The sequence below is a fragment of the Vipera ursinii genome (genome assembly GCF_947247035.1).
Source record: "Vipera ursinii genome assembly, chromosome: 1".
In the NCBI taxonomy this organism is placed as follows: domain Eukaryota; kingdom Metazoa; phylum Chordata; class Lepidosauria; order Squamata; family Viperidae; genus Vipera; species Vipera ursinii.
Window position 1 is genome coordinate 270,407,434 of NC_139512.1, and position 14,082 is coordinate 270,421,515.

Below are 14,082 nucleotides of genomic sequence, written 5' to 3' on the forward strand. Positions count from 1 at the left end.
GAGACTTGGTGAGCGTTGGACTGCGGTTTGCCGCTGGACTGAAGAACAATGGCTCAAATTGCAAGAGATTAATACCTTGTGGGAAGAATTGTTGGAAGAACAGGTGAGTGATGGTAATCCCTCAAATTCCTGCTGCTGTCGTTGATCAAGTCCTGGGTGGCTTGCACTTTCCCTTCTGGCAGGAAAATGACTGCTGCTGGGAAGTGAGGGAGTGATTATGTAAGTGGCCAGGAAGCTGTAAGCGAATGTTAACAAAATAACAGAGCTGAAAGGACCTTGGAGGTCTTCTAGTCCAAAGGTCCCCAACCTTTTGGGCACCAGGGACCGGTGCCACGGAGAAAGGTTTTTCCGTGGATTGGAGAATGTATAGTTTTGTGTGCTGCCTGCATCCCATGGATGGGGCTTTGCTTGTTTGTGCGGACCGGTTGCCCGGCATCCCGTGGCCTGGTACTGGTCCACAGACCGGGGGTTGGGGACCCCTGTTCTAGTTCAACCCCCTGTTCAAGCAAGGGACACTATAGATTTCAGGCAAATGGTTGTCCAATTGTTAAAAATGAGGATCACATGACTGCAGCAGTGTGGCGGTGGCACTGAAGCCGAAGCAGCCTGGCCATGCTGAAGCACTCAACAGTTTTCCCAAATTTCATTCCAAGGTCCAGGCATTCTATAGGTTAGCCCATTAGAGGTATCTGGATTGAAAAGTTTTGCCCTCTGATGCATTGTTTTGCCCAGTTAAAGGTTATAGACCTGAGAATTTTAGTAGTATATAGATACTCTACATTACAAAAATCTGAAAAGGGAATTGATTTCCTTTCACAATTTTAATTTTATTTTCATTTATTTCCTGAAGCCATGCCATTATTCAGGTGTAAAATTAAATTGTACTTTTCATCTGAACCAGCCCAAAGGCATCTTTTAGTTCAAGGTGATAGGAGGCCTATTTTTGTTTTCTACAAAGCTTAATTGGTTTTGAGGTCCTAAGTCGTGTTTGACATTTTTTTTAAAAAAAAATGGCATTGTTAAGACTCATTAGAACAATTGGGGGTTAAACAGTTCTGCCTGTTTTTTTTTTTTAAAAAAAAAACATTTGCATATAACAATAACAATAATAGACTTGGAAAGGACCTTTGAGTTTTTCTAGTCCAACCCTTTACTCAGGCAGGAAACCCTATACCAGGGGTGTCAAACTCAATTTCATTGAGGGCCACATCAGCATTGAGAGAGTCCTAAGAGGGGGGCAGGTGGGTGTGGCCAGGGTGGGCGTGGCCTACTGGGTGGGCGTGGCTAGAGTGCGTATGGCCTACTGGGTGGGCATGGCCAGCTCTACATCGTTGGCATCAAGGGTGCCTATGGGGGCCTGGGCAGGAGTGGGACAGATCTGGGGGTCTCTGGCAGAAGGAGGGTCTCTGGGCCAGGGCCAAGGCAGTGGGGGCTGTTCCCTCACTGTTTCCAGGATGGCTTCGCGGGCCGCATGAAACCACTTTGCGGGCCGGATCCGGCCCCCGGGCCTTGTGTTTGACATGTCTGCCCTATACCATTTCAGACAAATGGTTGTCCAGTCTCTTCTTAAAAACTTCCAGTGTTAGAACATTCACAACTTCTGGAGGCAGGTTGTTCCACTGGTTAATTCTTCTGTCAGGAAATGTAAGAATGTTTTAATAAATGATGTATTTTCCCATCAAAATGTTTTCAAAACCTGGCCATTTTATTATTAGTGGCTTTACTCATTTACTCATTTATTAGATTTCTATCCTACCTTTCCTCCAGGAGCTGTACATATCCATTCTTCTCAGGTTTTCTCCCATTTTAACTACTACCATATGTAGTCCTTGGAATGAGGCTGGTCCAAAATCACTAAGTGCACTTCCATTGCTGAAAGTGGGTTTAATTTAGGTTTCCTTGTTTCTAGTCCAAACATGAGAACTGAACATTCATCATGGGAGATGTTTGAGCCCGAATGGATAAAAATGTAGGGTTTCCCCCCCCAAAAAAGTGCATCAAATAATGGTATTTATGATTGAATAAAATTTATAGTGTCTAAAAGTTTTGCTTGTTTTATTTACTATCAAAACAAAAAAGGAGCAGCTTAGCTATACACTGTGTATAAATCATATCTATGTACTAAAAGATGACCTCAGAAGAACTCAGTTAAACAGGAAGTACCTAGACATTAGGGATGCGGTGGCTCAGTGGGTTAGGATGCTGAGCTTTGTCGATCAGATGGTCGGCAGTTTGGCGGGTCGAATCCCGAGTGCCGCGTAACAGAGTGAGTGCCTGTTACTCGTCCCAACCTAGCAGTTCGAAAGCATGTAAAAATGCAAGTAGAAAAATAGGGACCACTGCGGTGGGAAGGTAACAGCATTCAGTGCGCCTTTGGCATCCAGTCATGCTGGCCACATGACCACAGAGATGTCCTCGGACAAGGGCTGGCTCCTCAGCTTTGAAACGGAGATGAGCACCGGCCCCTAGAGTTGGAAACGACTAGCACGCATGTGCGGGGGAACCTTTACCTTTACCTAGACATTATCATTGATAGTAGATGTGAGTAATGCTACTACAGTATAGGATATCCTTTCTCTCCTGCTATAAATAATGTGAGAATCAAACAGAACTAATTGAATTAACTTAAAAATAACTGTACGGTTAATACCACAGTTAATAATTTTTAAGAATAATGTTTGGGAAGACTGAGCCAACCAGCACCAGGATCAAAAGCAGATCCTTGCCATAAATTGGTTCAAAAAAGCAGTGTATTATTTTCTGATGTATGGGGAAAGAAACATTTGCTTATATAGGAGCGAGAATGAAAGGTGTGGTTTTGAGAGTCACAATCAATCTGCTTCTTACTTCTGATTGCTCCGTTTTGTTTCTATTTTCATAGTCTTTCCTGTTCTCCTTTTCCTCCCATGTACATTTATGTTCTGCTTGTCTCCCAAGCAGCTAAGGGAAAATTATGATTTACTCAATCTCGTCCATGAAAATTAAGATTTACCAAAGTTTAATGCTATTATTACCTCTTGTATATCTAGCAACTGAGTTGTCAGACATTCCTACTCAATTGTGGTTGCTGCATGTAGCATGACACCTACTGTGTTGAAAATGGAAAACAACCTATAACTTTATGTGATTGTAACTTAAAAGGCAGCCTGATTTTTGTCATGCTTTTGGAATGTTGTATGATGCAGTTGGTGGTGCTGTATAAAATATAGGAGAATTGAGTAAATATATTTGTGGATGTACTTTTTTCCATCCAGTGCATGTTGAAAACCTGGTTGGTTGAAAAAGAGGAAGCTTTAAGCAGAATACAAACATGCAACTTCAAAGATCAAACAGAGCTTGGTGCAAATGTTAGAAAGCTGGCAGTAAGTATTACTTGCTTTGTACTCTATATCTAATAAATTAATAGACAAACAGATAAGCCTTATTTATCTACCAAATATAACATACATACATACACACATACACACAGAAAATTAAGGCATCCTGCTGTCACAAGATCACTATTTGCAACCTTCACACCCTGCTTCCGACAAGTAAAGTCATTGGGGAAGCTGGCAGGACATCACAAGTCATGGACATGTGACGTCATACTTAGGAATTGTGGGTGATTTGCCTAATGATCACAACCAGAACTGACATTGAAATTTGATTATGGTCCCATGACGTTTCACTTTTTTCAATTGCATTGCTTAGCAATGGAGTCGCCATTCCCCATTGCAGTCGAAAAGTGAGGATTACCTGTATTGGACTTCAGTTCCCATATTTTCAGCATGTTGTTGGTGAATTAGGTGGTACAGCCTATTGGAAAACAGGCTGTTCTAGCAAATATTCAAAATAAATAGTCTCCAATGGAATGGTTATGAATGTTCTAGAAACTCATCTTTCTCGGTCCATAATTCCTATTCTGTTGGAATTTACAACTGTACAAATGTTATAAATTTATTTCCATATATTCTAAGAAAGTTAACTGTTCCTGTGGGAAATCTGAGCAAAAGGCATTTCTCGAAAATGACATGGCTGTTGTTGTTTCACTGTCAGAGTCTGAAAGAAGACATGGGAAAGAAGCGCCAGATGTTAGAGCAGTTGAATGAGATGACCCAGGATTTGGCACAGCTCCTAAACAACAAGAAGGCATTAAAAAAAATTGACAGTAATCTTGAAGAACTAGTGCAGAGATGGGACAACTTAGTTCAGAAACTTGAAGATCACTCTAATCAGGTACCATCCAAATGTCACCTTCTCTTTGTGTTTCAAATGGGCTCCATTTGGATATGAATGTTTGGTTTCCATTAATTGCATTTGTGATTTAAACAATTTAAAGTTGTCATTCGTTCTTTGAATTTTTGTTCAGCTTCATTTGATCAGGATTGACCCCTGTCTCCATTGTTCCTCTAGGTTACTGAGGCGGTTGTAAAAGTTGGAATGCCCCAGATTTCTCAGAATATTCTCACTGAAACAATCCTGGTCAAAAAACAAAAAACAGTGCAGGATGTCCAAATGGAACAGTCTCCTCCACCTCTACCAAGGAGGCAGCAAACTGGCCTAGATACTGAAATGAGAAAAAAGTAAGATGACTTCTCGATCTAGGAACATCATTCCTTTCTCACTAAACAGGATAACATTATAAACAAAAAGTATTTTCTGTGCTAGCTTTCTCTTATAGGCGGTTCCATTTCTTTCTTCATTGAGTTCACACACTGGGTGGGATACACTTCTGTTTGTTTAGTGTGTTATATGAAGCCGCTCTTTGTGTGTGTGTTAACTAGGCTTGTGTTTTAGTGTGGTGAGTTATCTTGAGTTAATTCAACTAATTGGTGTTAAGAAAACCAAGATTTAGCTCAGGTTATTTTCCAGATGCATGTGTTGGTTACAGATGAAAGCAGTTAGTTGCTTTAGAATTAATAGTGGGGAAGAAGGACTGGACAAGCTGTTTTAAGCCTTTAATGGATGTTGTTTACCTCATTGCTTCTCTGGGTGTGAGTCTCCCCAGTTTCAAACTATAGCCACCTTCTTTGGACATGGGGATGAAGGCTGGTACAATACCTGCTGCCATTTTTCAGGAAATAAACTTGCAATAATTTCTGCACTTACATTTTCTTGGTTGTTTGAGTAGGGTTTGAATATGTAGTTTCCTTCCATTATAATGTTTGGAAATTATGGAAATCTCAGGCATGTATATTTGAAGGAGGCAGCAAGTTGAGGATGCTACTTTTAGGGTGAGGAATAGAAGAATGGAGATTATAGTGAGAGTCTTAACTATTTTCTTCAAGGCAAAATATTTTTCCCTCCCAGACTTCACTAAGGTTTCTTGAAGCTTCTGAGATAGGTTACTATGGAGCATTGTGTATTAGTGAGCCTGTGTCCTTCAGTAAATGGAAGAATACATTTTAGACAAAAGATAATGGTTTAACTGGAAGGTTGCAGAGGGGAAAGATGATTAAAATGTTTTAATATCTTTGAGTTTTGAATGGGAGGAGAAATTACTCCAAACATTGTTCTGTTTTTTTACACTAGGTTTGATGTTGAAATTGTGGAGTTGTTGAACGGGATTTTAAAATCAAAAGCTGCCATTCAGGCCATGGAGATCAAAGAGTACAAGAAGATGAGAGAGACTTCAGGCATGAAAGAAAAACTGAAGGTAAAGAGAAAAATGGGAAGGCATTTTCAGTGAATACATTGTCTTGATAACAGCTGGAAGTAGACTTGGATAGGAAAGTTTAAATTGAGTTCTATTTATAAATATCTTTTTGACTAACATTATTATTCTCCACTGGCTACAAGTAATGCCCTTTTACTAATGACAGGCAATGCTCAGGGGTTTAATAGGCATTTCTGGCTTCTTTCCACTTTCCTCCCTTGTATTAAATTCCCTTTTCACTTTGGAGAAGGAAGAACATTTTTAGAGAAAATCTTATTCTTAAATATGGACCTTGCATAAATTCTCTCAATAAAACAGAGAATGAAGTGAAATCATGATTACAGCTCATAGAGACATCTAATAATCCTCCGGTCCACCCTGTGGAGAGAAAAACATGAAAAATGGAAATGTTGACAATAACCGTTTTAAGCTAATTTTAAATTGCTTAATTAAGAATGTCACCACAGAGATCCCTGTAAATACATGCTATGTGAAATATTGTCAGATAGCCTAGAGTTGTTTATGACCCATAATTGGGAGGGGATGGGGGGCAGCGGCTTTGTCTTTGTTTTTAATCCTAAATGCAAATTGTGAAACATCACTTGAACCATTTTCTGAAAAATCTTTAATTTTGTTTATAGTAGTTACGCTTTGTGAAAAATTGCAATCTGGAATGTGGCCATTAAAAGAACCAAGTTACTTGCTGCTGTAATAATTATTTATACAGGTGGTCCTCAAGTTACAACACTTCATTTAGTTACAACGGCACTGAAAAAAGTGACTTGTGATTATTCTTCACACTTACTGACCGTTGCAGCATTCCCCCTGGTCACATGATCAAAATTCAGATGCTTGGCAACTGCCTCACATTTATGACGGTTGCAGTGTCCCAAGGGTCATGTGATCCCCCTTTGCGACCACCTGAGAAACAAAGTCAATGCGGAAGCCAGATTCACTTAACAATTGTGTTACTAAATTTAACAAAAGCAGTGATTCACTGAACAAGCGCGGCAAGAAAGGTTGTAAAATGGGGCAAAACTCACTTTACAAATTTCTCACTTAGCAGCATAAATTCTGGGCTCAATTATGGTCGTAAGCCGAGGACTACCTGTGTTCAGAGGGTACTTTCAGACCATCTGACACTTGTTAAGTTTAATGGATTCTTTTCCATGGACCAGAATAGCCTGCTTACAAGGATCCTGACACATTATTTTACAGAGGCTCATTTAAGTTTCCTGTCACCCTGATTTGATTGGTGTGTCACAGTATCGTTAGAGAGATGGAAAGATCAATGACTAATCTGGCGACACAATGTTTACTTTTAAGTAAAGATTATTTAATAAGTGCTAATTGGCTGACAGTGGAGTTTCAGATTGAGATAAGGTGTTCCAAAAGATGTAATATCTGGAGAAGTTACAGCGTTTGAAGACTTAATTATTTTGTGGCTTGTGATGTATGATGATTTCATGAAAATATGACCTAGGTGGAAAGCATTTTGATATTCAGTAAGTGCATCCTCGTCTAATTATTTGGTGCTGTAATTCTACTGAATAGTTAGAATTGCTAGTTGCTAATTGCAGAGGTGGAAGAAGGCTCAACTTTGTTCAGTGGAATTTTTAAATGTTAGGTTTTCACTTTTAAGTTTTATGGCTTTGATTGACAGGCAATGAAAAAAGAAAGAGTGGAAAAAGAGAAAATGTTGAATGAATTGAATCAGGCTGGAGAACATCTGCTGGACCAAATGGGAAAAGGTAATATTGCAATATAATGGAAGGGAGAAGCAGATATCTTTTCAATTATTTTCTCTTGTTAATATTTGGAATTTTTAAAAAGTTTGAATCCATCGTCATGTATGTTAATAGAAATTTGTAACAATGCTAGTTATAATTTAATGGTGATGAGATTCCACAGCTATAGGCTATGTTCTAATTATCTGGTGTCCCGATGTGGATTTTTCAGAGGCGAAAGTGATCTGCTTTGTGGTAAACCAAGCAGGAGAGGACCGAGCTCTTGTTTTGTTACAAAATTAATCTCTAACTGGATTTGCCAAGAAGTGTGCTACAGAGCAGACCACTTTCACTTCTGAAGTTGCCAGGCACAATTGCTGGCAAAATGTCAGGATACCATATAATTAGATCATAGCTTACTAATCCAAAAGTTCATCATCATCGGACTGACAATAGACATGAAAGCCTGCATTCTGTTTTAATTGACAGAAATGAAAATCATCCTGTCAATTTTGAGAAGGCAGGACTTAATGAGTGTAAATTTGTTAAAGTTTTGTATCTTTAACTTTGAGAGTTTTAGTTTAGTAACATCTGGAATTCAGTTAAGGTTCCTCATTCTCAAGCTGTGCTCTTCTTTCAAGCTGTTGAGGACAGTATGTATATAAAATAGAAAGGAACCAGCCCTACAGCAGGGTGAAGTAATTGACACAAATGAAGCTATGCTGTGACAGGAGCAAACAGGATTTAGTTTTTAAATGGAGCTGGAATATTTTGATGGTCATGGCCAAGCAAAATATAGGCAGCCACACAACTTTTATTAATACGTAAGAGCCATGGTGGCGCAGTGGTTAGAATGAAGTATTGCAGGCTAACTCTGCATTCCCACTGCTAGGAGTTCGATCCTGACTGGTTGATTTAGCCTTCCATCCTTCTGATGTTGGTTAAATGAGGACTCAGATGGTTGCGGGCAATGTGCTAACTCTGTAAACAACTTAGAGAGGGCTGTAAAGCATTATAAAGTGGTATATAAATCTAAGTGCTATTGCTATTCTGTATAGTTTTTAATTAAACCAGTTAGAAGATAAAACAAAAACATCTGAACACAGATTAGTGCAGAGAATAGATGCCTAATAAGGGAAAGATTTGTGACTTTGTAATTTCTTAATGCAAAGGTATATTTATGACTGTTTTTGTCTGCTTTTGTCCCTTTCATTAAAAAGTGAGAGTTTAGTTAAATGAAGCCATGTGTCAAATGATAGTTGCAAAATATAAAAATACTTTATAAAAATATATTGTTTAATGTGTCCCTTGCATGATGCTCAGCCATAATGTGGTTTGTTTGTTATGAACTAGCCCAGGGGTAGGCAACCTTGGCTCTTTTATGACTCGTGGACTTCAACTCCCAGAAGCTGGCTCAGGAATTCTGGGAGTTGAAGTCCACGAGTCATAAAAGAGCCAAGGTTGCCTACCCCTGAACTAGCCCATTGTGTCTTAGAATGATAAGTGAACCAATCCATCACAAAATATGGCTCATAATCCTGATTTAACATCTATATGTGGAATATAGCTGAAATAAAATCTTGCGTGCATTGCAACTTGTACAATTGATTCCTTTTCTTTGTTCAGAAGGGCTTCCTACTGAAGAAACAGGCAACGCCCTTAAAAAGCTCTTGGAAGAATGGAAAGGGGCTACTTGCTATTTGGAAGAAGTAGCAAGAAAAGTGCAATATCAGGATGAAATCAATATTTACTTTAGTGAGTTGGATAAGCTTACTAAGTCTGTGAGCGAAAAAGAAGGATGGCTGCAAGACAATTCTGCAGTAGATGAGCATCAACCATTAGCAGTGCTACAGGATTTGTGCCAGGTAAGCTTGACAACCTTGGTACACAAAATGCAATTCTTTATGTTTGATCTATACTGCTAGAGCAGGGGTCCCCAATCCCTGGTCTGTGGACTGGTACTGGGCCGCGGCATGCCAGCAACCAGTCCGGACAAACAAGCAAAGCTCCATCCACGGGATGCAGGCAGCACACAAAACCACGTCCCCTCCGGTCCGCAGAAAAACCTTTCTCCATGTAACCGGTCCCTGGTGCCCAAAAGGTTGGGGACCTCTGTGCTAGAGTACAGTCGTTGTCTCATATTTATGTGCCTGGGCTTGAACATGATCTTGAAAAGGTCTATACAACCAGGTGGGGCAAGATGGCTGTAAGATGAAAAGCTTTTTCCATTGTGGTATTTCATCTGTGGAATGTTCTCCTTAGAGAGGTTCATCTGGAATTTATATTATGGTCTTCCTAGCACTTAGATGGACAATAGTATTGCTCTAGTCATTATAGGGATCTATTTCAGACTTAATGAATGTTGTTTTGCTGTGGTCTTATATTATTATTATTATTATTATTATTATTATTATTATTATTATTATTATTATTATTATTATTATTATTATTATTATTATTATTATTATTATGGTGATGGTGATGATGACTGCTGTTTTTACCTAAACAGTTGTTGCTGTTTTATTATTTTATATTGTAATTATAATCATATTTTTAAACTGCCAGATAAATGAGGTTCTTGGAGTCATTAAAAACGTTACGTTAAAAATAACCAGTGTTGGCACTCTGTCTTTCTTAGAGGGAACTCAAAAACCTCTTAAGTCTAACTCCTCAAATGGAACATCTGAAGATCAAGTGCAAGGAGCTGACATCTCATACTGCTGCTCCCGACTTTATTGAAGACAGCTTTTGCTCTTTGAACAGCCGCTTCAGTTCTGCCCAGCAGGAACTAGAACTTCTTCTGCAGAAGCTGAAGAGAGGTGTGCTTTGATTTCTATAAAATCTCCCCTTCCTCTCCTTCGTATCGTCTTTTAAGTTTCCGCTTTTGCTAGGAGCAAAAACCTCACAACGGGGGCTGCTTTCATCCTAGATTTTGGCAGACGCAATATAAATAACCACAAGCATAATCGTAAAAGGGAATAAATAGTTTGGCCTTCTTTTTGTAATGTCAGAAATGTCCTCTTCGCCACCCTTCTCCCAGCATCATCTAGACTGGGGCTTTTCTGGAATGAACGGATTTATTAAGTAAATCATTCCAAAAGCTGGTGAAAAGAAAGAGTATGGAATTTCTTAGGTAATGTCAAAACATGTACTTGTCATTATCTATATAATTCTCTTTTTTCTTTTGGTTGTATTGATTCCAAGGTCAGATCACCCCTTTGGTGTGCTTGAAGGACTTAGAATGGGAGTAAAGATGACATTCTAAAGTGGCAAGGTTTACTTTTGTGTTCTGTGTTCTATTAAGCACTTTCCCTTATGTCAGACTGTCAGAGTTCAATCTGTCAAGGCATCCAGCATGTCTAAAACACAAGAACTCTCTTCACTTTTGTTGACCTTGAATAGAAAGTCTTAAGTAGCATCATTTGTTATGATGGTTTAATGTATACCCTGCCAGACTAAATGTCTGCCTTGGGCAGCTAAACAAAATCACTCATATAAAATGTATTACTTAAATTCAGCAATAAACACAGAAAATGTCAGTGTCAATAAAACATTCTAGCAAAAACCAAATGTCAACATACTTGAAGTTATTTCTGCTCAGTTTTGCCTTAGGTTGAGGCAGGTTTTTCTTTCATGCAGCTTAAGTATACTTGCAATTCCCTATAGATTTTTTTAATAGTCAGTTAGATTCAGTTGCCTTTTTTTTCCCTGTGAAAAGAGGTTTACACTCACAGAATCGTCTTCTGCTTTGGAAGAGAACATTGATTCTGCCCATTGTATTGATTTTAATTTGTGGATTTGCTGCCTTTTTGTCCTTACTATAGGTTGCTAATATTAACCTTAGTCACTATACCAAACTAGCTCTAATACATACACCCCTAATTAAGTTATTATATTAGATGAATGAACATGTTTAAGGTTTGTAGAACAACAAAAGCAAATCAATTCACCTTCAAAATATATTTTAAATGTTTTATATCAAATACATAAAAATGAAACTGATAATCCTCAGTGGGTTCAATTTCCTATGTATTCTTCTAGGAAAATAAAACCCTGGATTGAGATAATTTTTACAAAAAGAAAATAAAAAGAATAATGCAGCAGTTGCATTTGAATTGCTAATTGGATATTGATTTTTAGAAGTAGCAGAAGGTAGACATTATTATTAGATGTTAATAATTCTAATACTTCAAATTTCCATATAATCAGTCAGAAACTACATGGAAACGTCTTATAACTCCCCTGTACAAATTGTGACATGCGTAGATAAATAATTGAAGCATCTTTTTTCCCCAACAATTCTAAAGGAAAAGTGAAGAGGAAAAAAAATTATGAAAAGTCTGAACCTGAATTCATTACTCAGGATACAGCCACTAATTTGCTCAGTTGCAATCGATAAAGCAAACATATCAAGCAGACATAGCTGTGAGACTTGATTAACATTTATGTAAACAACCAATACTACAGATGTTTCTTTCAATGCTAGCTGCGAAAAAGCACCAGGAAATAAGGAGTAATCAGTTGTGTAAGCCATTCTGGATCGTAATCAATTCCTATCAATATTAGCCCATATTCAGAACTGAATTAAACAGAGCACCAGCACAGCATAGAACAGCTATTTCAGGCTGTGAAAAGGCATAGAAGAGACCCATTGGCAAGATGCTTGCAATCATTATTTGACATCAGCCGTCCCAAGTAATTGGTCTTTAAAATTTAGATCTAGTGTACACTTTTCTGCAGGGATTCACAGTGCAGGTGAGAATTTTTTGAATAAATGATTCAGTTGGTCAGATTTATGTCCACAGACAAAAATCCTTGGCTTCTAACGCAGCTTTTGTGTTGATAGATTCCAACCCTAGTGTGATTCCGGCTGTCATATAACTACCCTGTGTTTTGAATCATAAAGAAAAATCAATATTACATTGTGCACCAGCTTTCTCCTACCTGATTACTTCCAGATCAGAGCTCCTCTTGGCTCTTGTTGGGAGGGGAATGTTGGCTGCAGATGATAAGTGTAAACAAACAGTTACCAGAGTCCTGTTCTTCCACTGGCTTTGCAAGAGTTTTAGGAAGCAGTTTATATACATTCATCACAAGACCCTTTTTAAAAAAAATGTTTTCACCTAGTAATTATCAATAATTGAAAAGCTCTGTATGTACTATGGACCAACATTTCTATAGGACTATATTGCATTTATATTGCATTGATATAATTGGTTCAGATTTTATAAGCAAGTTGTTAACTTGAATTTAAATGCTTACTTTAAATGCAGAACTTGAAAGTCAGCCCCCTAAGGCTTATCTAGATTCTTTGAAAAAAATTAAAGATGAGTTGAATGAACTGGAAAGCAAAGTGCACTCCATCATGAATTCAGTGAATGACTTGACTCAGGTTGAAAAAGCCTTGGAGCAAACAAAGGTATGTTTCTTCTTGGCACTTGAATTCTACAATAGTGGCCAAAATTGTGGAAACCTTTTGGGAAAAGTGTACAGTAGAAATTCCACCTTTGGTTAAGTTTCCACCAATTTTTCTTCTAATTTCTTTATAACTGTAGCCTTGTTCACTTAATAATACTATTTTACATAACTTTCTGGGCAACCAGTCAACTCTTTGCACCAAAACAAGATGACACCTGATTGTCTTTCTAAATACTCATGCTGATTGGCTACAATCAGATGAAGGAAAGCTACCTGATACCAACTTAAGCAAGTTGTGCTTCCTTTTCCTGGTTATTTGGCTATAACTTTTCATAGAATACAGTACAGAGAATTGAACAAACTTTGTTGCATTACATTCCTGATTAAATTATCTTTCCATTGCTATATAATTTTATGGTACTACTCCCCCAAAAAAGTGGTGTTATTAGCCATCAAACCTCAAGAATACACTTTTCCCAAAAGGTTTCCACAATTTTGGCCACTACTGTAAGTTCAGATGAGCGTGGGAGGATTGGTTTCATGTCTTTATCACATTACGTTTTTAACTTTGGTGACTAATGTTGGGATGTGGGTGGAAAGTTTGATTGTCTTCTGTATTTTTTAAAAAGGTTTGTGTGAAAACTGCTGCTCAGTGACAGACCACTAACAGAGACATGGAATGCAGAAATGCAGTTAAAATGAAGGCTGCATTCAAAATATTTATTGAGGAAAAACTTCTTTTTTCATAGAAACAGTTTAGGAAGTACCGTATTTTCCGGCGTATAAGACGACTGGGCGTATAACACGACCCCCTACATTTCCTGTTAAATTATAGGGTTTGGGCTATACTCGCCGTATAAGACTACCCCTCTTCCAACGCACACCAAATAAAAATTAAAAAACATCAGATTTGATTTTAATATGGTAATTTTAATTCAAATGCTTATGACATGCAGGTACTTAGTAGGAAAACTGTCACTTATAAACATAAGGCTGTTTGTCATCAAACATGTAAACATAAAACAGTGCAAGTGGTTTAAACTTAATAAATAATAATAATAATAATAATAATAATAATAATAATAATAAGTTGGAAGGGACCTTGGAGGTCATCTAGTCCAACCCCCTGCTAAGGCAGGAAACCCTATACCATTTCAGACAAATGGCTATCCAGTCTCTTCTTAAAAACTTCCAGTGTTGGAGCATTCACCACTTCTGGAGGCAGGTTGTTCCACTGGTTAATTGTTCTAACTGTCAGGAAGTTTCTCCTTAGTTCCAGGTTGCTTCTCTCCTTGACTA

General features: G+C 38.0%; 1 protein-coding gene across 3 annotated transcripts in view; it reads left to right on the forward strand.

Moving 5' to 3' along the window:
* Positions 1–14,082, forward strand: part of UTRN (utrophin) — a 386,201-nt gene that overhangs the window by 86,308 nt on the left and 285,811 nt on the right. For 2 of the 3 annotated variants that reach the window (XM_083373856.1, XM_083373858.1), the window contains 9 exons: positions 2–103; positions 3,255–3,362; positions 4,039–4,218; positions 4,396–4,565; positions 5,515–5,638; positions 7,302–7,389; positions 8,992–9,230; positions 10,004–10,184; positions 12,639–12,784. In XM_083373856.1, the coding sequence (XP_083229982.1) occupies positions 2–103; positions 3,255–3,362; positions 4,039–4,218; positions 4,396–4,565; positions 5,515–5,638; positions 7,302–7,389; positions 8,992–9,230; positions 10,004–10,184; positions 12,639–12,784 (1,338 nt within the window). The remainder of the gene's footprint in view (position 1; positions 104–3,254; positions 3,363–4,038; positions 4,219–4,395; positions 4,566–5,514; positions 5,639–7,301; positions 7,390–8,991; positions 9,231–10,003; positions 10,185–12,638; positions 12,785–14,082) is intronic. The other variant, XM_083373857.1, reaches the window with a different exon arrangement.